Source organism: Rhipicephalus microplus, unplaced genomic scaffold (genome assembly GCF_043290135.1).
Source record: "Rhipicephalus microplus isolate Deutch F79 unplaced genomic scaffold, USDA_Rmic scaffold_48, whole genome shotgun sequence".
Taxonomy (NCBI): Eukaryota; Metazoa; Arthropoda; class Arachnida; order Ixodida; family Ixodidae; genus Rhipicephalus; species Rhipicephalus microplus.
In genome coordinates, this window is record NW_027464621.1 from 853,454 (window position 1) to 879,723 (window position 26,270).

The 26,270-nt window shown below is 43.6% G+C and overlaps 1 protein-coding gene across 3 annotated transcripts in view; it reads left to right on the forward strand.

Annotated features, from left to right (window-relative positions):
• Nucleotides 1-26,270, forward strand: part of LOC119176980 (enhancer of mRNA-decapping protein 4) — a 311,927-nt gene that overhangs the window by 123,691 nt on the left and 161,966 nt on the right. For all 3 annotated transcript variants that reach the window (XM_075884808.1, XM_075884809.1, XM_075884810.1), the window contains exons 10-12: nt 1,908-2,003; nt 7,498-7,597; nt 22,030-22,192. In XM_075884808.1, the coding sequence (XP_075740923.1) occupies nt 1,908-2,003; nt 7,498-7,597; nt 22,030-22,192 (359 nt within the window). The remainder of the gene's footprint in view (nt 1-1,907; nt 2,004-7,497; nt 7,598-22,029; nt 22,193-26,270) is intronic.

Consider the following 26,270-nt stretch of genomic DNA (forward strand, 5'->3'; position numbering starts at 1 on the left):
GGCGACGCTGCTGGTGCCAACGCTTTAGCCCTAATGCAGTGCCTCAGCGGCTGTTACACCTAACTTTGGCTAATTCACAACACTTGAGTGTGCCACGAAGCGCAAGCTGCTTTAGAGGGGGTAACAGCATCCCCATATGCTTTACTTTGTTACATGAACCAGACCGCACCAAGTGGGCCATTGCTAGTGTAGGTAGCTTTAGCTATGTCAGTGAATTCAACATAAAATCGTCTTAAATAATTTTAATATCTTAGAAATAGGCATGTGCTTCGAATATTCGAATGAATAGTTGAGTATTCGAATTCGCTTCGATTCGAATTTACATTACCGATGATTTTCGAAGTATTCGCAATAAACGAATAGGTGTATATTAGTCCGCATGTAATCACCTGTAAAGGGTGTTTCACTGCAATGTAGAGGTGCGAAGTCGTGAAAACACCTATTTAGGAGAAACTCGCTTTGCCGCGAAGCTCCCCTTCGAATTTAAAGGGGCCCTGCAACACTTTTTTACTGAACATGGTCAGAAAATGCGGCCGATCCGTAGCCGAAGCTACCGAAAATACGTGAGGCAAATATTATAGCACAGCACGCGGCCTGAAATTCACAACAAGTTTTCAAAACTACAAATTTCTTTCTTCCCTCTGCAAAAAACACTACAAGCTCAAAAATCACTTGTCACAGCCAAGAAGAAATATTGGCAACTCAAATGAACACGTATCATGTTTTCTTTGCACTTTTATGTGTAAAATGCTGAAGGGTACCATTTGTTAAAACAAAGAAATTACACATTTTGTATGAGTGAGGAAATGGTGCGAAAACATTCACTAACTGTATCGGGGATGCTTTGTATTCTTAGAAACATTGTTTTGTGACAACCAGTCATAGCATAAGTAAATCGCTTCAAGTCGCTCCAGTTGTTCATCAACACAACATGCTACGGACCTTTTAATAAGTTTGAGGGGCATTTTTTTTCACTGAAAGTCTGATTTTTCACTGGCTCATGGTCCAAATTTTGAGAGCCTGACAGGTAAAAAGGAGCTGGCATAAATAGCCCCTTCCAAAATACATGCAGCTTCCAGACAGGACAGCCAATAGTCTTTTGTTAAGGGACGAGGACAGAAAAAAGAGTTAAGCTCATAAAAAATATTCCGGACTGGCACCAGTGGGGAGTTGCTCAGCCCCCCATGGTGCCGTCCAAAGGTTGCCCCCCCCCCCCTTATGAACATGTGCATTTATATTTTACGAAGATGGTGGCATTTGATAGCTGCTTTATTTATTCATCTATTTTTTGAAAATCCTTGTATTTATTGGCTTCATTTCTTTGATCCAGGTGCAGAAATTTCATAAGTGCTGTATATACACTCAAACCTCATTATAACGTTGCATCTTACACAAAAATAAGTTTGTTACCTCTAAAATTTGTTTATTCCTAACACTGCATCTTTTGCAAGACTATTCTTCATTTACTTCATTAGAACCAATACCTTCCGATGGAGGCGGAAATGTGCTTAGGAATCTTCTCAAACTAGCTTTTTTTCCTGCAATTTTGCTTCGAAGTATTAAAAAAGTACTTTTAAAATATTGGAGAAATAATCGATTTCATTCACACTTCAATATTCGAATTCGTTTTGCAGTCACAATTTTTGTATTGACATAGCTGTACTTAAAAATGTAGAGCTGTGTAAATAAAGACTCATCTAATGGCACTGCGTTTGCCTGCTTGCTTACAGTAGGAAAATGGGAGATAGCGAACACAGTGTTCAACATGTTTAGTGACTTTGCATTCGAGAGAAGCCGGGACAATCTGCTATTGTGCTGCAACTTGTAGTCTTCTACAAGTCTGCAGGGCAGTTATTTCACAGTTTATTATTTTCATTTGATTGACTAGCATCCTCTCTGTATTGCAGCACACAGTTCTGGAAATTTGCTCTGACTGGTACAGATAGGAACACTGAATTGAAGATATGGAGCTGTGAAACCTGGGCTTGTCTTCAGACTATTAGGTAGGTATAGTGGTGATTTCCTGCTCACTTGCACATGTATATTTTTTTGACAGATATTTTTATTTTGCAGTACTTACATGCTTCCTCACTTACATGTCTTGCTTTTTGTAACAAGAACCTCACCATATACAGTGTAGACCACTTATATCGTAACCGCTTGTAAGACAGAACGGGTTACAATGCGGTCTCTTTTTTTGTCTCCTGTTCACTTTCCCATAGAACCCCATGTATATGCATACCGCTTATTGGGCAGTCTTCCAAAATAAAAGACCAGTTATAATGCAGTTGCCCAAAAATTTTTGTGACAAATGCGGTAGTGAGTGTGCGCCTGGAAGGAGGTGCGCTTGGTGCTCCGCTGGGGAGTGAGCAAAGAGGTCGTTATGAAGGAGGTGGGGATGCAGAGTGCACCAATACAGGGTGATCCCAATACTCGGTGGTCCCACGCTTGCTGCGTGGGACCACCGAGTAAGGGAGGCGAGTGGTTATAATGCGATTGCTGAAAAATTTTTGTGATAAACGTGGGATTGTCTCTGCGCCAGATCAGCCTTTTCTTCAGTGTCGACGCAGCTACAGCCTGCTAGCGTCGCCATTGCACGACTTTGGCTGCGCGCGAATCAGCATGGCACATGCGATCCCGTTTTTATCGATTGCGCTTAAGAGTTTCCTGTCAAGGAAAATGTCGTCGTTATCGACCTTGCTACAGATATTGTCTGTAAATTTTAAACCTTTTACGGCTTTATAACGTGAGCTTTTGCCTTGGCTGCAAGTGCTCTGTCTTGCGTAAGCTTAGTGCGATGTTGTCATTTTTTCTTTCGGCTGCGAAGGCGAACTTCGTATCACGTATGCTGTTTTTGGTTCAGTGCTTCAGTACAATCTTGATGCCGATTTTTCATGTCTTGGACAAACTTCCCGCGGCATGTCAAACGGCAGGCTAGGCCTAATGGGCATTACTTGTGTTTTGGTAGTAATTACATTGTGGTGGTTTGGTACAGAATCAACGAAACGCTTTACGGTGGCTGCACTTGATGGAAAGAGATATATTGGTAATGAAAGTGAGGGTGGCACGTGTAGCACACTTGTGGCGGTTGTGGTGTTTTGAAATCGGGTGCACGCCCTCGAAATCGAATGATTGGCATATTTCGGCGGGTTAGGTGTTGAACATGAGTGGACATAGTTTCTTTGTAAAGCAGCGAATTTAGGTGGTTTGAGAAGTAGTCGGCGTATTTGTCCAACCCCCCCCCCCCCTCCCTCCTTTTGCATTCATTTTGTAAACAATACATGTCTTTGGACGCAAATTTTTTTTTAACATTCGGAAACTTTAATCGTTATAATCACCATGCATCGCATGCTTCGATTCTCAGACACGCAAGGCTGCATGCTCAAACACAGTTTGCGCAAGTGTGGCCCTCGAATAAGGTTGTTTTGGTTACATTGCGATATCGCGTATAGTGCGGGTATTCACGACTTACGTTATAAGCGGTCTATACAGTCTACTGTTAAGTCTCAGTCATACATTCTTGAAAAACAAAATGTGGCAATCATCTTAAGCAAATGTTCCAACTATTGTCTGGGCACAGTCACTGAAAAATCACACTGCTTTTCTGCAATAACGCAGCTTTGTCAAGGTATGGAAAGACCTTACGGAAGCGTAAAGTTTTAGGCTTATAGCAATATTGATTGAGTAAAGTGCCGTGAACATCAGCCTACTCACTAAAGGGTGGCATTACAAGCGTCCATATTGACATAAATAAATGTGAACACTGCATGCCACCTAAATGATTCTTTAAACCTTCCCATAGTCTTAAATTTGGGATGTATAATTAAACGATACAAAACTGCTGCTACAAAAATTTGTGAATAAATGCTGTCATATGGAGATCTGCCAGGGATAGAGAAGCCCTTTTGTGGCCACTTCAGTTTGCTTGGGACTTGCATGGTGCTTTGCAGTAAGTGGAACAAATGCTTCTAATGTGATTGCTCTGTTACTTGTATTTGCACCCCTGTTCTTAGCTCTGCAGACACAACTCCTGTTAACTGGAACATATTATCTTGGTCCCTTCAAGTTTCGTGGTAGTTCACCACCTTCAGGAAGAAATTTTACAGGTTTTGTCTGATAGTTTTAATTATGAGTTTGGCTTGTAGGATTTTGTAAAATTTTAAACCCTAGAATGATAAAAAAAGCTAAACTAAAAAAATTTATAAAAACCAAAATGGGCCAAAATATGCATGTTGTACCAACAGTCATAACTGAAAAACATTTGATGTGACTCAAGGCTTGGCATTACAAGACTTAGCAGCTATGTAATGAGGACAACACCCGTGCATCCAACCTTAAAAATTATCGTACCTCTATTCTTAGGTACGTTATAATTAAAAAAAAACTGAAAAAATTGGCAGATCTCACGTACAGTGGGAATCGATGCAAAGCACGAATGAGGAAGGTTGATATGCCACTTTCAAATCGCCACAACATTATGAGGTGGAGGTAAATTATGCCGTACACGACTTCCGTGTCATGATTATCATGTTTGGATGTGTCGTTTATCTACGTCATCTATTAACGTAACGTGATGCCAGATTTAGTATATGTGGAGCTAGAGAAAGTCTGCGAGCTCTTACATGACACGCGTCTTACATGACACGTGTCTCATGATTATCATGTTTGTACCAGTCATAAACTTTCGTCATCTATTGACGTCACATAACACCAAATTTGGTATATGTGGAGCTAGCGAAATGGCCTCGAGTGAATCATGAAGGGCTCAATATACTCCAACTTAACGTCGACACGCGTGCACGCTGGGCTCAGCGACGAAATGCGACCTGCTGCATTTGGCGCCAATTCGTTACCTAGACAGCACTGCGTCTGCCTATTTTCGAGACGGAGGGACGCCGGATGGGCTGAAACGCGCATGCGTCAATGATACACTGCGCACGCCTGCGAGTATATGGGAGGACTGGCGCCTGGCGTAGCAACGCCGGCGTGATGCGACAAAACGAACGCCGGTGCGCATGTGCGCCGGGTCACGTTAAAGTGTATTGGCACTTTCACTGTGGCATGTAGTCATGTTCTCACATGACACGCATCTCATGATCGTCATGTTTTCACCAGTCACGTACCTTCGCCATTCATTGACGTCACGTAATACCAAATTCGGTATATGTGAAGCTAGCGAAACGGGCGCGAGCGCATGATGAGCGTGGAGTTTAGTCATGTTGTTACATCACATGCACCTACACTGATTATCATGTTTGCACCAGTCACGTACCTTAGTCATCCATTCATGCCCCGTAATACCAAACTTGGTATATGTGACGTTAGTGAAACGACTGCGAGCGCATCATGAGCGTGGCATGTAGTCATGTTGTTACATGACGCGCATCTCATGATTATCATGTTTGCACCAGTCACATACCTTCGTCATCCATTCACGTACTGTAATACCAAATTTGGTATATGCGGTGCTAGCCAAACGGCCGCGAGCGCATCATGAGCGCGCCATGTGGTCATGTTGTTACATGACACGCATGTCATGTAACAACATGACATGCGTGTATTCGACACACCAGTATTCGCAACTTTGAACGCGCATCTGCAGCTCCGTCTTCCATGGCAAGGAAGTGGAGTGCCAGGTCGCTCAGGGCATAGCGGAGGATCGACTTCTGCACCAGCAGGACGTTACAGCCAGCCTTCTTGATCTGCTTGATGATATTGAGAATGGAGGCCCCCCCCCCCCTCTTTTTCGAAGATCTCTTGAATTCAGACTCCTTGTACTTGGCAGGTATTCGAATGTCATTGTAGCAGAGAAGCCTTCAGTATGTCTGAAATTCCCGTAGCTTGCAACATTCTTCGAAGTGGCGCAAGTTTTGGAGCTAGATGAATCTTGTGTTTTCTTTATGGCTCATTGTGTTTACAGCTGACTCATCACCGTCCTTTACAGTGGGTTCACACTTCATTATTGATTCTCTAACTTGTGTTGACGCTCTTTTTGCACCCTATACTTCGCCATATTGCATGAAGTACTACAACTTTCTCCTTAAAATACGAGTTCTAAGTCCAAGAGCAGTAAGTAGCGTAAAAAAAAATCACGGTAGAGTGAAAGCGTGTGGAAGAATACAGTGCCGCAGCCCCAATAGAAAATTAATAATAAATTAAACATGCTTGGTTCCACAATCTTTGGACCACACTTAGACAACTTAGCATTACGTGATATGTATACAAAAAACATTTATGATGAGACGGTTATATGTCGGTGAACTCAATCGCGAGTCTGCATGAGTAATATTTTGGCGAGTCTGAGTCCGAGTGAGTGCAGTAGAAGACAATTTTTATGAGCGTGAGCCCGAGCGAGTTCAGCTGAGGAAAAATATGGCGAGTCTCAAGCCCAACTGAGCCCGAAGTGCAAGATATATTTGTTGAAGGATTCTGAGTGAGCTCCACTTTTTCTGCCAACCTATTGAGATGGTAGATTTTGTGGAATCCGAAGCATTCACTTCAGGTTTAGGATGCATCCGGCAGAGGTTGAAAAATAATCATAACTTTCGAGCGGCTCAAGATAACTGCATAAATGTTTTTTTGCTGAATATTCTTGAATGTACAGGGAGCTTGAAAATATGAATTCTCGACAAATCATTTTCTTTTCCTTTTTTTTAAAAATGCATTTTTAAAAGTTGTGAGCTACGAGATTTTAATGTACACTAAACTGTAACCATGCTAACAGTGCTTTTCTAGCTGATGTATCATTTTGACCATCACTTCAATATGGTAGAGTAAACCCCCCCTGAAAAATAGAATTGGAAATTTCGACACCAAAAAATTCTCTGTACTCTGAAGAACAAATCTATGGAAGCGCGATGGCGAGCGGCCACTCCAAGCGGTTTTAAATACCGCGTGCCTTCTGGCGTAAGCAATAACCGCACGTCAAACTTTGTTTTTCTTGAAATGTGTTTTCAGTAAATTTTTCAACTTCGATGTACCTTTTCTCAAAAAGTATTGAATTGATTTTGATGAAACTTTGTATGCCTGAGCTAAAAAGATTGGAACAATCTGAACTGAAAAAATTGCTGATTTCATAAAAAGTAACGCTGTAAAAAAATTACGCAATAATACGCACCCTCCGTGGCGTTGTGCAAGTACTATTTTTCTTTTTTCAAGTTCAAATGTAACCTATGAATCTCTAGAACAACACAGCTGAATATAGTTGCATTTCTTTCGGCAGTTGCAAAGAAAAGGTACATTAAATAAGGGAACCCTTCAAAATTTGGGAGTGGGCCATAAGAAGGATAAGCTATCTAGGCATAAAAAAAGGGTGTCATTAGATACCCAGTTGGCTTTCCTGTGAGCACATAAATTTTCAGGGGAATATTTGCAGCCGTTTACTATATACTATTTACCCTACCATCCCCCCTGAGGGACACTTTCTGTGTAGATGTGTTCTTACGAGAACAAGTTTTGAAAAGATTTTTTTCAACTTTTTTTTTACATGGTCTATAGGTTCGTAATGTCACCTGAAGACGTGGCACCATTGCCTGCATTGAAAGTTGAAATGGATTCATCGTCCTGTTACTTAGTAGCATCGGACATTCACAGAAAGGTACCACTCCTTTGAATTTTTATATTGTAACTGATGTAAAAACATTTGCAGTCCTGTGCCTTTTGTTCATAAAAGGGATGTGGCTGATGCTGACATTCTTGTCACTTTGAACATAATTGCTTTGTGTTGGCATCATTAAAGCTGCCATCCTAATGATGTCTTATGCAGAGTAATAGATGTATGCACCTCTCTTTGTGTCAGTTGTGAAGTGGCTGAAGTATATTTATGTTTGCTGGTGGGCACAATAAGCACTTAATTTTGTCATTCTGCTTGGCACTCTGTTAGGCTATCACCGTTGATATGTATAGTCTGTTTAATAATGTGTAGGTGAGAAGCTGCTTTGTTGTCAACTATTATATGTTTATTATGCTTAAATAATCTGCTTGCTCAAGTGCCCCCATGCCTCATTATCATTTATAACAGCAAAGTATATTGTTGGGTATTCATTCCAAAAGGTGATGAAATGCACAATCCTTGGGGGAAAATGTTCATCACTGTGAGAAATGTTGTGTGACCTCCCTAAACACTGTATAGTACTTACAGCAAAAAGCTGTTAATTCAAACTTAGTCCATTTGAACTGACGGTTAATTCAAACCGCTGTCTTGGTTCTGGCACAGTCTTTTTTATTTCTAGTGGGGGAACTCCTGACAATTCAGGTGCATTGGTATCGGCAACGGTTAATTTGAAATAGGAGCCCTTAGTTTCTCGTCGATCTTTGCATAAGATGGCCTAAATGTATCACAATATGTTGCCAAACCAATAAAAACTAAGTTTACTTGAAATCGAGGATCTCATTCCTGCTCCAACTGTGCCAAATTGCACCAAACGAGATTTGCTATGCCAACCTGATAAAATCGACGTAAATCGACGCCACACGGTCTATCTCGAGGGGGGGGTCTGAACTTGTGGCGCCCGGGCCGCATGCGGCTCGCAGGGCAGTTTTATGCGGCTCCCGGAGCGACATCACAAATCTTGAAATCGCTAGACACTTTAATGGTGGCAGTATTTAAATAACATTAATTAATGTTTTAATTACCAGAGATAGTGGTTGAGTCTAATGAGAAAATTCTTTACATCCTGAGAACAGGCTGTTGCCACTTCAAAAAATTGGCTGTTAGTACTTCTGCGGAGCAGTGAAATTCAATCTCATTCTGCAGCGGGACTGTAACCAAAGCTCCGATGAGCGCAACTATAGCAGAAGGCTAGAGATATGTCACTGTTCACGACGGTGATTGCAGTGGTGCTAGTTCTGTATTGGCTTATTCATGTACACCAATGCCACATATATGTGTACTCTAATCTCAAGCGAAATCCCGTTGCAGCAAAGAATACCGTATTTACTCGTGTAATGAAAACACTTTTTTCTCGAAAAATCGGAGCAAAGATGGGGGAGCGTTCATTATACGGGGCAGATTTTATGAAAACTTTTTTTGCGTGAGCAAAAAATGTTTTAATGCAAAAAAAAAGTTAGGTCACTTAGCTTTTCGCATACACGTAGACTGTTTGGACACAGCTTCTCTGTTGCACTTAACTTATCTTCTGTGGTTGATGGCTTCATCTTATGCAAGCTGTCCCCGCGTCGCCGCGCTTGCCATGAAAGCGTTTTGCGTTTATCTTTTCTCGCAATGATTTAACCGCAACAGTGATATCCGTTGTGATCTCGAGAGGCGCCAAGAAGCTTATGCTATGATGCACTTTGCCAACTTTGCATTGTTGTGCAGCAACCTCACACGACAACGCCGTTGTCATTGTAGCAAGTAACTAACTATGCAGCAAGCTACCCCCAAAACATCGAAACAAACCGTCGATAACAAGATTGATGACAAAATGCGGCCGCTGTTTCACTTCCACAGGAGAAGTTTTTGTACGGGTGGCGAACAAGCTACGCGAGTATCGGAGGTGCTACCATGTTGTGGAAATCGTCACAATCATTTCTGGGTGACGAGTGATTTTTTTTTTTGTTTTTCCAGAAACCTAAGATGCAATAACGACGAAGGACTCTTCGAGACAGCAAATCCTGTAGTTTTCGCTCGAAAATAGCATACACGTCGTTGGGCCTTTGAGTTTTGTATTTGCAGGAAGCGATTGTCAGTCGCGCGGGCAGATTCGTGACCTTTGCTTGCTGTGTGCTTATCAGCTGCGATGCCTCTACACTCGCATTCGTGAGCCACAGTGTGGCACACGGATAAAGAAGACGGGGGACATTCCGCGCGCAAATAGAAAAAGCAATACGGCACGTGGCAACGGGTCAGGGGGGTCGGCATAATAATTAAAAAACCGAAGAGATCTGAAGGGTAAGTAGGTGCCAGTTGTCGGTTAGCGGAACTGCGGGGGATGAATGTAGGGGGTGCGTTTAATATGCGAGTGCGTTCATTACACAAGTAAATACGTATGACACGTAGGAACAAAACCAGTATGCACCTAAATAAATATTTCTTTCAGAAGTACTGCCAGCCTCACGCATGAGGCCTTAGGCAGGGGTGGGTGATACAAAAAAGGAAACAAATATGAAGATACAACAGGAAAGGAAACACGTCACGCAGAGCTACACCATCAAGAACTAGTGCATCAAAGTAAAGCGCCAGTACTTACGCAATTGTAGTGGTTTACGCGTACACGTACAAAAGAAACTATGATTACAAACATCTGCTCATACAGTACTAAGAAACAAACATCGTATAACGGTTCAAAAATCGGCAACATTTCAAAAATACAACGCATCGATATGAAAAAAGTGATATGAAAAAGTGATAGAAATATTGTTTATTTTGTAAAAGGACGAGAAACGGCAAAAAACCACAAGTACTGGTGTAATAACCAGATTTTCGCATTCGAAGGAGATCACGCTGCCATCAACTCTTTCCTTACCACGGGAAAATTGGCCTATTTTTGTATGTTGCAGCTGGGAATTTTCTGTGCCGTTGCTACTAGGTTTACAGTGCCATGAAATACATCAGAATAAAGACGAATGAACGTACTTTTGAATGCTTTTCATGTTGAAACAATAAAAAAAAATTTATTTGGCACAAAAAATTCGTATACAATAAAATTATAAAATTTTCGAGAATTTTTTTTTTAAACAAAGCGATATCTTCGACACAAAATTTTTCTGAGGAATTTTGAAATATACAAAATGTTTAGTGATCACAGGGCAACATTATTTAGAAGAATTGTTAAAATTGACGAAGCTGTTTTTGAGTTTCAAAAAAAATTGCCTGATGCATAGCGAAATAGTGAAGTTCTGAGTTGGTCCCACGCGAGAATTTTTTTTTTTTTTTCAAGAAAAAAATTTTTCAGCAAAATAATACGTACCAAAATGCAAGTACTAAATGTAGGGTTTGAAAGGTACATTTGAGGAAAGAACTGGCAGATCTAAATAGGTAACAAAAATTGACAAACACAAATATTTAGGTTTGTTCACAACAAACGTCGTAATGATATACTTATATCTTCCGAGTAAAAAATTATGGAAAGTTATGAGAGATGCAAAATATTTAAAATAGCGTATTGGAGTAGAATTGAAAAAATGAAAGTTATAGCTCAAGAACTTCTTGAGCTATAAATTGTGCACTACTGCGGAGCGTCATGCCGAGGTCGATGCCCGGATCCCTCTGGGGTCGGAAGTCCACGCGTCTTTGTGCTGGAGGCAGCACATCGCTCCCATATGAAGTAGACACGCTAGAAATAATAATAACAATATGTGGGACACATACAGAGCAAGTCAGCCAGCTCCAGAACATGACAAACAAAACAGAATGTGAAAACCAAACATACCCCCGACTAACAGCTGACGTTCCCGGCTGATCTGATGAAATTTCTTCATCGGAGCTAAAATCCGATGTCTCCACATCATTGTCTGATTCCTCACTACTCGAGGAATTCAAAAGATCGCTCGTCGAGGCGTCGGCATCGAGCGAAATCGCTTTTTTCCGAGCGCGCGTGGTTCCTGATGTTGACGCCATCGCGTGAATCACATGCGCTTCAACCTTTGAACAGGCGTGACCTTTAAAAATCACCGCCACGCGGTAAAAATGCGAACCGTACAGAAAAAGCAATTCTAGTGTGTGTACCATCGCCTAGATGGCGCTACAAGTCCATAGGCACGGTGCTTTTGAAAAATAGGGGCGCGAAATCATCGTTCACCGGTGAACGATGCCTAGTGGCCTGGTAAGAAAAGAGTTAAAGTTAGAATCCCATACAATCAAGATATCCAGAGCATGTGTGAGATATCCAATCAAGTGCACACGCGTGTGCACTTGATTTCATGTTAGGAGCACCACTGCCGAGCAGCGGTAAAGCCTACGTTCATTTCTCGCTCTGCTTCGTGTTAAGTAGAACCATGTTATAATGAAGCGAGATATGACGGACTAATAGATGTAACAAGCAATTGTAATTCTCCTTGAAATTCTCATACATGCCCATGTATTTAAAACCTTGTTTTAACGAAGGGAAAATTTTCTTACAGTAGATTTACTGAATCATCCTTTGTCCACAACGAGCATTTACTGATCAGTGTTGTATATGTAAATGCAATATCTTATCGCGCGCGACGGTTTCCGTATCATCACGACTGTGGTTATTCATAACTCGCACCTTGCGCTCGCCGGGAGCCGCCTGCCAACACGCGAGTGGGTGTGTCTCTCTGCCTCCCCTTTCCTCAGGAACTAAAGGACTTGCCGCGCAGCAACTCGCGCAAGCATGCGCGTCAGCCGGCTTCCCCTCTCCTGTAGAACTCATTGACCCGCCCACGCATTTGACCTCCTCCTCCCTTTCAGCTCCGCACTGGGACGGCGAAGATTGCGGCTATGTTCTTTGGCGTTCGCTCTGGAAGAGCAACACCACCTCTATTAGCTTCGCCGCCCGACACGAGATGGACAACAGCAGCGGCAAACGTAACTGAAAAATATAACAATCGAGCAGAAGTCTGCAATGTTGAAAGCCGTTAAGTCCGGCGTCGAAAAAGAAAAAAAAAAAGTTGAAGATTTGGGCGATGTTGCCAGTGAGGGTGCCGCAGGCAACCAGGCCCAGTCATCATGGGACGCTCTCCTGGACACCGGCGTTGTGCCTAACTTTCTGCACGTACGTCTGTACTGATGCTGACGCAGTGACAACAAAAGAGTTGTCAGATGTGGAAATAGTGCTTGCGGTGACGAGGGTGCATGACGACAGTGACGAATGTGTCGACACCCCGGAGCCTAATGTTAGCAAACCCGACGTACCAACACCTGCGCAACCGCTGGATGTTACGGACTTGAAATAGCTACTGAAGCTTAAAAAGCAGTCATCCGCGTGAAGAAGAGTCCGTAAAAGTCTATTACACACTATTTTCTTCGAAGTGATCTTCATGCTGGTGTACTGAACTTTGTGGAAATAAAGGTGCATTTTTCCTTATTATTTTGCTAGTTTTTTTGCCTTCCGACGGCCGTTCTTCTCTGCGTGGTAGGCTGCTGTGATATTCGGTAGTGAGTATATTCTCTCTTTCTGGCTAATTGTTGGTAGGAATGGATAATGGCTCTAATGAACTAATGGTTATTACGAAGTAATTACGACTCTTCTTTAACTTCATTATAACGAGGTTTGACTGTATACCTATGCCGAAGTGCTCCTAATAGTAAGATACGTGCTTCAGAACTGAATTTTTACCGCTTTAAAATGCTTCTAAAAGAAAGATTACCTGCTCCAAAATGCTCCAGAACTAAAATTTTACTGCTCCAAAATGCTCCTAATTGCAAGATTACCTGCTCTATAATGCTCCAAAAGTAAAATTTCAGCTCTCCAAGATGCTCCTAATCGCAAGATTACTTGCTCCAAAATGCTTCAAAACTAAATTTTTACAGCTCCAAAGTGCTCCAAAACTAAAATTTGTCTGCTCCAGAAATTGCTCCAAATCTGAAGTTTTCAGTGGGATCACTGCTTGAGATTCAAAACCACTTAACAGCAGCATTTCTTTGCATATTACAATTCCAACACAGCTCTGAAACCCTTGGGCAAGCTACAAACAAAGCTCATTGAGTCGCAGCTCAAGAAATACAAGCCAATGCAAATTACTAATTACTTTGAGTTTTTAGGCGGTAACTCTCCCATGTAAATAAGCACATTTTGGAGCATAAATAGCATTTAATATTTCAGATTAAGGCTCACTACTCTCATAAATGCATGTTGGTGTTACTTTGAGTTTTTAGGCCGTAACTAACTCTCCCATGTAAATAAGCACATTTTGGAGCATAAATAGCATTTAATATTTCAGATTAAAGCTCACTGCTCTCATAAATGCATGTTGGTGTTTGTTTAGGCATATTAATGAATTATCAATTAATTTTGTCCATGGTGGGAGCTCCGTCAACTTAATTTACAATATCGCCTACTGCAAATGTGTGGTAGTACCTTATTCAGAATAGTGAGTCCAATGGTGGCTTCCTTGGTCTGTGACTGCACAGTGTGGTGCAACATCTGTACATTAGAGCGCCCGCTACTTCGAACTCCGCTCAATTCAAAGAATTTTATAGTCGCCTATGTGTGTACTAATGAGCTTTTAATGTATTTACTGGTGTTGGTATGCTGTATTCACTCTAGTAATCTTGCATATCATGTAGGCAAATTTAAGGGTATGGCCTCATTGGTGATACTGCAATTTTCTGAATAGAAACATGTCAGGACCACTCTTATTTCTTCTGTACCTGAAACATATTGAATGCACAATTGTTTTTGTTTGAGACCCATCATCCTGCCACGTGTGCATGCCCATCTGCTTCTCCTCATGTTAAAGAAGCACTGACATAAAATTTACTCATGCCAAGATTTTTGTGTCAGCGAGTAGCTATAGACCTCGTAGCAGCAATTTGCGACCTAAAACGCAACTGAGGGATGAATAACAATCACTTTTATTGGTTTATATCACTAGTATCTAGCACTATTTAAAACGGCCGGCAATCCCACCATTTTTAGCGCTGGAAGCACCAGCAGTGGGGCATCTCACGGTCACCACCAGATCATGCCACAGCTGACCACTTCTCCACACTTCTCCACAGAAAAGAGTGACGTCAGGCTCAGCTGCTCCACAAACATTTCGTCTGCTAGGCGGGCACATTCAGTCGTGCCTTGTCACCAGCATTGCTGTCGTCGACGTACAAAGTGTTGACTCGGGTTCAATACGATAGTCTGAAGCTTGGAATCCCCGCGATTTGCGACGTCGCGAATTATTTTTGCTTCGATCAATCTTTTGCAGAACAGTGATTCCAAAATGGACATCGTTAGAAGCAGCCCTGCAGAAGTGCCCGAGGATGCATGCTTCAGCCATGTTCGCTCGTGTGTCTCAGTTAGCTATATTGGTGTGTTTTAGCATGCAAAGCATTCAGGTAAATGCAGAGGGGTCAATGCAATATAGCTATCGCGAATGAGCACCAGCAGAGAAATAGAATACGTTCCCTGTTCTCCAGGTTCTTTTTTGCGCCTCCAGATGGCCTCACCTATCCAGCTTCTTGCGGTCAACACGGTATTACCACTTTTACGTGGACGCAAAGTCTACAGATGAACTAAAGTTCAACGATACGTGCTTGTTACTTGTTAGCAATGATATCCGTCTATACGCTGTTCCACTTTTGATAACTTGTGGTCGTGTTGATGTGTAAGACATACGGGATATGAAAAGACACCCTCAATGCACTTTTCCGAGCTTCGAACTAGACGACTGCAACTCACCTGCAACTCACAATTCCCTGACATGCTGACCGAGAAGCGCACGTTTAATCATCCCACCTATCCAGCCTCTCGCGGTCAACATGGTATTACCACTTTTACGTGGACGCAAAGTCTACAGATTAACTAAAATTCAACGATACCTGCATGTTACTTGTTAGCGATGATATCTGACTATACGCTGTTCCACTTTTGATAGCTTGTGGTCGTGTTGGCGTAGAACACATATGTTATGTGAAAAGACACCCTCAATTGCACTTTTTCCGTGCCTCGATTGAGACGACTGCAACTCACCTGCAACTCACAACGATTCCCCGACATGCTGACCAACAGGCGCTCGTTTAATCATGCTCTTTTCTTTCGCCGTTCTTTTGAAGGTGGTTTTCATCTTGATAATTTCACGAAATCATTCAAGGCGGTGCGACAAAGATCAGACTCGACAAGCAAGTGCGTGTCTGCTCTTCCGCGCCAGTCGGCACCACGATAAGAACGCTCGGATCGTGCACGTCATCTCTACTAGGTCATCGTCACTTGGGTTGGTATTTGTGTAATGTATCACACCGAACACGTAGCACTAGTGTCGATGTCGCAGGGCAGTCTAGTCTGTTCTATGCTGTTTGACATCGAATTATAATAACTACCACACGACAGATGTCGTTCAATTTTGGCCAAGAAGACCTATGCATACCAAGCGATTGAATGATGGGCACATTTCGATCTTGAAATTTCGTGTCAGTGCTCCTTTAAGATCATCCCTGCAAGCAGTTGACCACACACCCCCATATTTTCCAGGGCATGAACTAGCTGGTTACCGAGCCTCCTGTCCAGTGTGCTAAAGTTGTTGGTGTCTTTTAATTGTGAATGGACACAATGAAAGGCTTTACAGAGTTGTCTGGCGAGTGGTTGTTTCAGGAAAAATAAATTGAATAGGGCTATTTAATTCTTGGCAGGTGGCTTTTGAAATTTTGGTTTTATCACTCTACATTTGTTTTTTCACCTTGCACTGCCCACTGACATTGGCAATGATGGGCGAGCTTAATGCAATGGCCGCTTTTTTGTGTGTTTAATTTCACTGCTTCTTTCAGTGTTGATTTGTGTGTCTGCCACTGGTGAGTGGCTTCCTTTAACTGGGATGGGCTGCTTTATTCAGGCCTGGTTGCCAAAAATAACTAACCGAGACTGGTGGTATGGTCACGCGCATCTTCAACAACGCCGAAGTGACTACCAACAGCAAACCAAAGTCACTTGTTAGAAAGACATTTGTTGATTTATGCGGCGCACATTGATACACTTGGGCCCAGGGGTGTTAGGTTAGAGGGATGGTTGACATTGTCTGCGAGAACGTCACGTGTTGGCACAATGGGTGTAGCAGCATAGCAGCTCTTAGAAAGAGATTGACAAGTTTTATAGTTGCATGTAATTATAGTGGTCATTGGTGTATTTTTCTCTCTCTCTCTCCAACACTATCTTGGCATGACGATAGTTATAGCGCGAGAACAAAACGGCACAGAGACAAGAAAGACACGAGCGCTCGTGTCTTTCGTGTCCTTCTTGTCTCTGTGTCGTCGTTTTGTTCTCGCACTATAGCTATCGTCATGCCATACCAACTAGCCCAAGCTGCCACACTATCTTGGCCTTTCGAGAATCCAAAAAGTAGGTCAGCAACAGTGTGTAGGAAGACACGAGGCATTTGCTCAGTTTCGGCCTGACAGATGCGCATTTCCTGCAGTTCATTTCTTTGTATGTGCTCCTTTGTTGGTTGCATTGAACGCTAATTACAGTGCCTGCAGGCATATTGGCGTTTCGTTCCCTACGCTTAATTTGTCTCTCATTCTGTGTTGTCCAGAAATGACGTGAATATTTTTAGCTCTGCAGTTTTTAGGCCATGCACTGATACGGGCATGGTATGCCAAAGAGTAGCTTGCACATCCTGTGGCGCGAAGTGAAACTAAGTTTGGATCGCGTTGAGTTATGCCGGCATCAAAAGGCATCGGTTGCTTACTGCCCACACGCTCCACAGCTCATAAAACGTATAACAGCAACCTTAAGCTGCTGCAGAACCCACGAATTCTATGCTCAATCGCAACTGCTGCCTGTTTCCGTCTCCTTCATTAAAATCGTACCGGTATGCGGCCATTTCTTATAGTACTGCATGGTGCCAGTTACGTACACCTCAGGATAGCAATCGTACGGTGTACTCGTTAGGTTACTTACTTAGAAGAGGAAGTCGTGCGAACCCTTGCATGTCTGTAAAATGTCATGCTTTTTAAATATCTACACAATTAGCACTGGTTCTAAAGTTAAAAAAAAAAAATGTAATCTGCCTTGAGTCGTGTGATCATCCGGTGCAATTGGCGAGCAACCGGAGGAAGAAGGAACTGGAGGCGGGGAGGCCCTTCTCTTCCTTTTTTTTCCTGAAGGGAGATGAAGGAAGAGAGCCATGCGGTGGCAGTGGGGAATGTGGCAACTTAAAAAACCCCGGAAAATGTAACGTGTAATGCTATTTCAGATATCACTAACAATTTTCTGGCATAACAGCACATTTTTAAATGTAATGATAAGTTACACGCCCCCCCCCCCCCCCCCTCCCTCTACCCGATCTACTTCCAGCAAGCTGTCCAGTGACACTGACAAAATGGCGAAGGCTGTAGTGCCATAGAAAGTTGTCCCCGAGTATAGGCTCGAGCGCGCCCCCTCAGGGGAGTCTGCGCGAGCAGGTGGTGAGCGGCGCCACTACGGACCTGAGCCAATGAGAAGGTTCCGACTTTCTCGCACGTCTTGCTATGCGTGGCTTAGCCGTAACCAGGGGAAAAGAGATCTTGGAGTGGGGGGGTGGGGGTGGAGCCAACGCCAGGTGTTTGGACCTTAAGCTCCCCCAACAGAGTCAACGTACGCTTCTAGCCCCAGTTTCATGCAGACGGCACCCCTAGTCTGACCCAACCAAGGGACATAGGCATTCGCCTTTTCCTATATTTTCCCTGCAACTTAGTTTTTCTCTCTCACATTTTATCTGTCCTGTCATCGTCTCTCTTCCATTTACTTCCAATTTCCTTACACAGGGGTGAGACTTACTGACCAAATAATTTTATTTTGTCCTGAGGAGGTGATGACCCCCAAGGGCCGTCTGCGGGCCGTGCCCTTGATGGGACCAGGAGGTTAAACTCGACGGCCATGTCATGAGCTCTCTGGACGGCCCGAAGTTGGTCGTCCTCATGGGGACTTGTGGGGAGAGCATCCCAGTCCTTTTCTGTAATTGGAGACCAGACGTCCACGCGCAGGGGCATTGCCTCAGCATATGTTGCAAGCTGCATCGCGAGATGCCACATCGGGGCCAGCGAGACGAGTACTGACAGATTTCATTATAGTTCTGCAGTTGGTTCTATAGCCATTTTTTGCCCTTAGGCTGTAGGCCACCCTCTCTCCTGACGCGGCGAGTAAGGTCTCTCGCCTGGGAGTGGACAAGCTTGTTGGCGTTTAGGACGGAGACGTGGGCGTCAGAGCCCATATGGCCCGAGAACCAAATTAAATTCTTGGTGTCAGTCCATGCGGCCATGGGAATTTAGTGTTGGTCGAGATAGTCCTGGATTATGTCAATTGCTTTCTGTAACCTGCGTTCGACCACACCTTCAACGCTGCCCTCACTCCAGATGGTGATGTCATCTGCGTAGAAGGCATGTACGAGGCTGTCGATTGTGCCGAGTTCACGCGCATTCAGGCATGATTGATTAAAAATGGGGAGAGGACAGCCCCTTTGGGGTGCCTCTTGGGCCTTGTTCATACGTCTTGGAGCCTAACGATCGAAATCGGATGGCTGCTTTCCGGTCTCTCAAAAAGGAATGTATGTTTTTGCTAAAGCGGGTGCCGAGGCCTGCTTCGGTTATGGACCGTAGGATGTGTGCGTGTTCAACTTTGTCAAATGCATTTTCGAGGTCTAGTGCTGGATGGCTTTGGTGTTCCACGACTTAACAAAGAGTACTCGGTGCTTTAGCATTAACATTACGTCTTGTGTTGATATGGAAGGGCGAAAGCCAACTTGATTGAATAGTGGGAGATTATGTTCCTCCGCATATTTGGTTGCTTGTTTGAGTATGGCGTGCTTGGCCACTTTGCCTACACATGAAGTAATAAAGCTCTAATTGGCTGGCAGCTGCGAGCTTTTTAAGCGGGTTGAGTGGCCGGGCGCCGGCTGGGATGCCCTGTTGCCCGCTCTTCGTCGATATCGTCTGGGCGGTTGACGCTGTGTCTGCGATTCATTTACGGTGGGCTTGTATCCATCCGCTACCAGTGGCTTCTTAAGGGGAGATGAACTCCCCCTCCACGAGTGCTTCGAGCGGCATTTCGACGCCGCAGGCGGCGAGCATCCACGGCGCACAGCCGGGGTTCGCGAAGTCGTGCGAGGCCTAACGTAGGTCAAGCTCACGATTCAGAACAAAGTCTTTCAAGTGGGTTGAAAATGGGCCTTTCGGGATAAATTTGGTGTCCACACAATTCAGGTAACGTTTCGGAGATGGTCTGGTGGTAATGAGTTCAGGATGGCTTGGATCGATGAAAAATCCATCGGCGTACAGAGCGATTGCGAATGCTTTTGCACTCGGCGGCACCAGCGTCTTTCCCAATGGTGAGGCAGCTGCACATATTGCGCATTTTTAATACATTTCTATTTCTTTTGCGCCAAGCTGCTCCAAAAGCATAAAAATTGTGAAAATGCTGTAGGCCTGTTTGTTGAGATTTGAATGTCGGAATTTCTGGAGCTCTGCACTACGGCGTTTCTCATAATCTTATGGTGGTTTTGGGACGTTAAACCTCACATATCAATAGTTTTTTCAGGACGTGGGTACTTCTTATGTGATATACCCAGGCAATCCTTAGCACGAGCTCTAAAGAGAGGTCGCTGCTTGGGTGCTTACAATAAACAAAGCACATGTCTCCCGGCTTTACTAGGGCTTTCAAAAGACACTTGGGCGAATTCCATATACCACCATAGGTTTATTATCACGACCTTTAGCCATTCATTCTCATTGCACACATTTCACGTCATTGTCATGGTTTTAATACTTCTACGTTTTTACCTGCTTTAGCGCGAAGAGTTTTAAGGTCTCTATACAGCCTATACAGCACCTACCGTAATCATTGTCCACAGTCCTTGTCTCTTGAAGGGGCACTCTTTGGCCATCAAATTTTGCCATAAAGCACCACACATCATCATCAGGCTCAAACGTGTGGAGCAGTTTGAGACACAACTTCGTTGTCTTTCTTGAGGTGCTGATGGCTCACCACAAGTTTTTATTGTAAACAGTGGCCAAAAACACAGACAAATAAAAGCATGAAGACATTGCTGACTTCCAACAACATGTTTATTCGTGCATACAGAAATTTATTGCAAGAATTTTTATTGTTGAAGAAGTCTTGGTGCTAGAGGTTTGATTCTCCAAGAATCCAGGCATGGTGTTAGAGGAGAAGCAAAAACTTTTTTAATGCCGTATGTACATTGCATGTCCAATTGCATCCCCAAAACTGCGGGCCAGGCTGGTCGGAGATTGGTGTTTACTGCACTGAGTTAGCTATTAAGTTTTTATTGCTAGAAAGTCAGCGGCAGCTGACAAACTCTTGAGGTACATGCACTCTGGTGGAAAGCTTGCTGCGGCGGCATCCCGCCCATCGGCATCTCTCCACGGCAAGCAGCTGCATGCTGTCCACATTGGTGGCGCTGCAAGAGTAGCGAGACCAGAGTGGACATGTCGAGACTTGCGCGCTTACCAGCTCATTGCCATTCCCAACAGGCAGAGAGAGGTGGCACGGGTGAGAAGGTGACACCCAAGTGAGGAGTAAGACGGACAAAGCAGGTTCTCATTGGTGGTTTGCTTGCGTGGCAGTCGACGTCAGTGGGAGAGAGAGAGAGAAAAGTGGCATCGAGTGAGTGGTGAGCGGTGCACAGGATATTGCCGCACCATGAGTGTGTTCATACTTTTCGAATGTGTAGGAAGCATACTGGGCAAACTGGACACTAGTGGTGGTGTTGGTGGACTGGTGGAAACCTGGCTCTCAATTGTGCAAAAATGTGGCTGTTCGTCTCGCCTAGAAAACACGTGCGTTGAAAGGGTTCAGCAGTCACTTTGCCAGGGAAATTTTCAAGCCTTTTTTTTTCGGGGCGTTACAAGGGAAACTTCTGCTGTAAATACCTCATCAATAGCATACAGCAATAAAGAACTTAAATCTTTAATCAATTCATAGTTGCCCTTGTCGTGCATTTTTTTTAAGTGCATCTAATTGTGTACCTTTATGCTCTTTACGCATGCACCCCCTAAACTAAAATTTATTACGACTTCCCTTCCATCCTGCACTCGTGATATATTACGAATATAGTATGCACTTGAACAAGCATCAAGAGACATGTTATTCTGCACTGGTTCCGTGCTTAGTACTTTTTACAATGAATTACCTCTACAACTAGTTATTTCACCATACCTTTTTGAGGGGAGTTTGCCTTTTTTTATGATTTCAGTTTCTGAACCCTTCAGAGTATGCATTGGCTGATAACTTAGTCAAGCCGCTTTTACTTTTTAGGATAAAAGTATGGTATATAGACAAATACTGGTTGTTCCAAATTAATGTTGGTCAGAATATACATTTATTTGTGCAGTTCTAGGAAGGTCGTGTGATTTGGATTTCACCATACAATGAAACATGCCTGAAAGGCTGCAATAAGTGCCACTTTGTCCCTTTTGTTTTCATTTAGGTCATGTATGTTGGCCGGGTGCAACAAGACACTAAAGCAGAACTGGTGACTCTTGCTGCATTTCCGGTGGCTCTTCCTGTTCTCAATTTCACAGTGGTTGAAGCAGTACGTTGCAAGTTCAAGCAGACCTCTGACACGGAGCTTGTCAATCGCCTTGGTGCAGGCAAGTTTCATTTTCATACACTGTGCCACATTGGGGGAGAATTCAATGCGATTATTATGGGGTCACACAGATACAGAAAAAAAGAAATGCATATTAGGTAAAATTCGTGTCATAAAACATCACTGAAAACTGTGCCAAATTAAATAGCTTATTGTATGCCTAGAGTGCAGCAAAAGAAAGTGGGTGCACTTTTCCTATTGTTGTTATTCAGTGCTTCAACAATGTCATAAGCTGCTCTAAAAACTGTCAATGCTTTTGGTGTCTGTGATCATCCTGTTACGAGTAATTAAACATCGCATGCACAAGTGTTTAATTAAGAAGCAAAATGTGCCTTGACCTGTGATTGTTCAATTCTCCTTCCCAGTCCTGCAACACTTTTCCTGATACAACCAGTGTACCGCACTGAAAGCAAACTTGCAGCATGGCAGGCACTCTTGCGTTTGCATTCCTCACACTGGCATCAAAGTGCAGTTCAGAGGTTCTGCCTGTGAAGGCAGCATCTTTTAATATCTGCAAGGTGTAGTGTGTGTTTGTATGAAAGGTTGCTGGGTTGAACAGTCATTTTCCTGCATATTATGGTCTCATGGGTCTTGGTTAGGACCACAGGAAACTTGATTGTAAGCTTGCTTTGTTTGAAGTTGAACGTGTTTATTACACGTGAAATAAAGTGATAGAAAACAGAAGCAGGCACACAGGCAAATGCCACAATCGAAATTAACCTAGCTGTTGGTCTGATTATTTGGCTGATTGTTCTCGCTAGAGTTATCGTCTTCAGTTGTACTACTGTGGCTTGTGGCTGTCACAGCTCCTGTAGTCACACAGCACTTCGTTGTCTTGCGTAATCCATACATCACTAGGGTTGCAAAAGTGTAGTATTACATTCTGTTACTATAAGCATGTCATTCGCAAGCATGTGTTTGCTGCAATCATTGGGATGATTCAACGTAACAGCTGCTACTTGACACGGCAACAGTTGCCTCATGACGGCTGTGTTATACCCGTCAGTAAACTGAGAAGGCGTGCTGCCATGGTGGACTGACTACAGCCTGTCTACGTGAGAGTGAAATATAGATTTTAGAGATGTGATGAGTTATGTTGGGGGCAGCTCCTATTTGGCTTGTATTTTCAAATGAGTGAGTGAGATTGACTTTATTTAAACATATCCTGAGGAGGCTGAGAAGGGGCCATTCCGACCCTTAATTCAACCCAGAGGCTCCGCCCAGGATAGCGCAAGCAGTCGAAGGCTTGTAGCGATGTTCCGGGCCCTCTGGACCGCCTATAATTGCTGCTTGTATTCGTTGCTCTTGAGGGCTTCCTGCCAAGCCTTCTGGGTATTTAGTTGTGCTGCGCTTTGTGACGGATGTCTACTGGCTGTGCGTTGTAGTTATGGTTCTTTTCACATTGTTCTTGCTCATGTCAATAGATTGTAACTTTTTCGTTACCACGAAAAAATAATTTTTCATATATATTGAGAAGGAAGTGCTTGCAAGTTTGAAAAGTATCCCAGCATGCAGTGCAGCCTACCAAATTAGGCATAAAGAAATGCACTTTCGAAAAATTTAAGTTCTATAGCAACAAAAGTATTGTGGAACGTATAACAGCGATCATGCAGGTCCTTGCAACCCTTGAATACATTTGAATTTGAAAAGTTTATTTTTTAGGCCTTGGAAGAGCTGGAATTTTCACAAGTCATTGAAAGTCTTTCAATTTCGTTTCTTTTTTACTTCTAATAAACATTGTTGCACATTTCTCTGTAATGTGCCCATCATGATACAATCAATCCTTACTGCGAGAAACCGAAACCATGAATTCTTAATTATAACATTATTAACATCCCAAAACCAAGAGATAATTTGAGAGACATCGTAGTGGAAGGCTCGGAAAAGTTTGACCATCTGATATGCTCCAATATGCACTGATATCACACACTACACGGGCCTCTACCATTTCACCTTTATCCAAACACGACTGACGCAGCCTGCATTGAATGTGCAATCATACAGTCTGCAGCCGAGCAACGTAACAAATCAGCAACTTCAGCAGACTCGTGATTTGATGGGCATCAAGTCAGGCTCCGGCTCCGGAAGACTGCAAACACCAAGCAGCAGGAGATGGTGCATTCAATCTCTGTGGTGAAGCCAACTTTACAGATAAAACAACACAGCTTCTGTTCAGACTAGTTTGCTTTAGGGTTGTCATCATTGCTTTTTCGAACAGCGAAGCAGCTGCAAATGATGCAGTGACAGAAGTGCTGCTCCGATTGCATTAAACTGCTCCAAAGAAGAAATGTTGCGCCATGCTGCTCCAGAGTGCAATATTTGCTAGTAACTGCTTGCGTTTTGTTCGCCTCCTGCGCGTGTGACGAGTGGCTTCATTGCTCTTGTGTCGAACATAATGGCGAAACTATGCGCAATTCTGCTCTCGGGAGCATATACATTAACTAGTGCAGCGATGCCTCCAGGACCATCCTGGAGGCATTGCTGCCTGGAGGCATTGAAAATGCCTCCAGGCATTTTCTTTAAGGTGATAGGCAACCCCCCCCCCCCCCCCCAAAAAAAAAAAACTGAACTGGAGGAGCCAGGATTAAAATAACTGCTTTTTTGGAACAAGCGTGTTTCATTTTTTTTTTTTTTTTTGCCTAGTCGTTGAGAGTGAGAATACTGATTATTTATTTTTTGGGAGGCCATTTTGTCAAAAATTTAATGAAAAGGGGTAGTTACTTCAGCCGCGATAAGTGACTAATGTGTGCCTGAGTTCAGTAAAGCTTTGGCATTTCTGTAACCAAAAGTTGGAGCTATGCAGTGAACTAGGATAAATAATATACAGTAAATATGAAGAAAGTTATGTTAAAAAACTCCAAAAGACTGAGAAAAAGTGCCAATTTTGACTGAACTCACCAGAACTCATCGGAGCATCAGCGAGCTTTTCCTTACCCCCTGAGACCATGCACTGCCTTCTTCAGTTTTCTGAGGTGGCAGCCAACAAGCTTTTGGACATGCCCAATGCATTCCAGTTTCTGGACACTGTCCTTTCCATACACGTTTTTCACAGCGGCATAGCTCTTGGAATCACCATCACTGTAGAATTTCATTTACTTCAAGCCTCTTTTTAGCAGCGACCTCTCGAATATTCGGTACAGACTAACCGTCTCCATACTGCTAGGACTTCCTTCATGGTTTGCTTGACAGGAAGTGTAGTTTGCCTTCCATTCCTGATAAGAAGCAATTTCTGGCCTCGATTTCCTTTTAGTTTTACAAGACTTACACGAGCTAGAAAGGACCTCAACAATAATGACTTTTCCCGTGTCAACAGAATTTACAGACACACATCCATTCAAAGATGAATGACCACACTTCTGCCATGTGTCATCACCTAAAACTCCGCACTCGGCACTGCCCACAACACAACGAAGTTCCCCAGCAGCATCAGCCATAGATTTCGACGACACTTCTCCTGCGGCTGCAGAAAGCAGTGGTGATAATTTGTCGTAGGAGGAGTGACATGGAGAAGCGGGCATGTTCATGACTTTGGCAAACATTTCTACACCTGGGTGCCCTTTTCCTAACTGGTGCACTGTGTAAACGAGCCCGCAGTCAGTACACACGACCACACAGGTTGAGCATTTTCTTTGGTGAGAGAGTTCCTCGAGCTTCAGCGTTGGGTTCATGCATCCAGGACGCGTATTTGGAATTGCTGGCCCTGCATCGCACGAAAGAGGGAAAAGAAAGAGTGCGAGGAGGACGCCAGTGCCAGCCTCAGGATTGCTCGCGTTCTATTGGTTCACCTCTGGAAGTGACGTGCTGGTGACGTGCATGCTGGGGACGCAGCCACACAGACTAAGCTTGCACACCTCCACCTAATTTTCAGCCATGCTCCCCGCTCTGCTATTGTACCTCTCCGGCTAAGCCGCGCAGCTCCCACCATAATCAGTGGTAACGAGGGACAGGGTCGGGGATACACAATAGGGTAGCGAGGAAGCTCAACTGGGGATCGCTTAAGTGTCCTGTCGACACTGCAGCGCTGGCCATTTGTCATTTACGAAGAGTGCTTGTTGCTAGGCGATTTGTAAAATTTCACA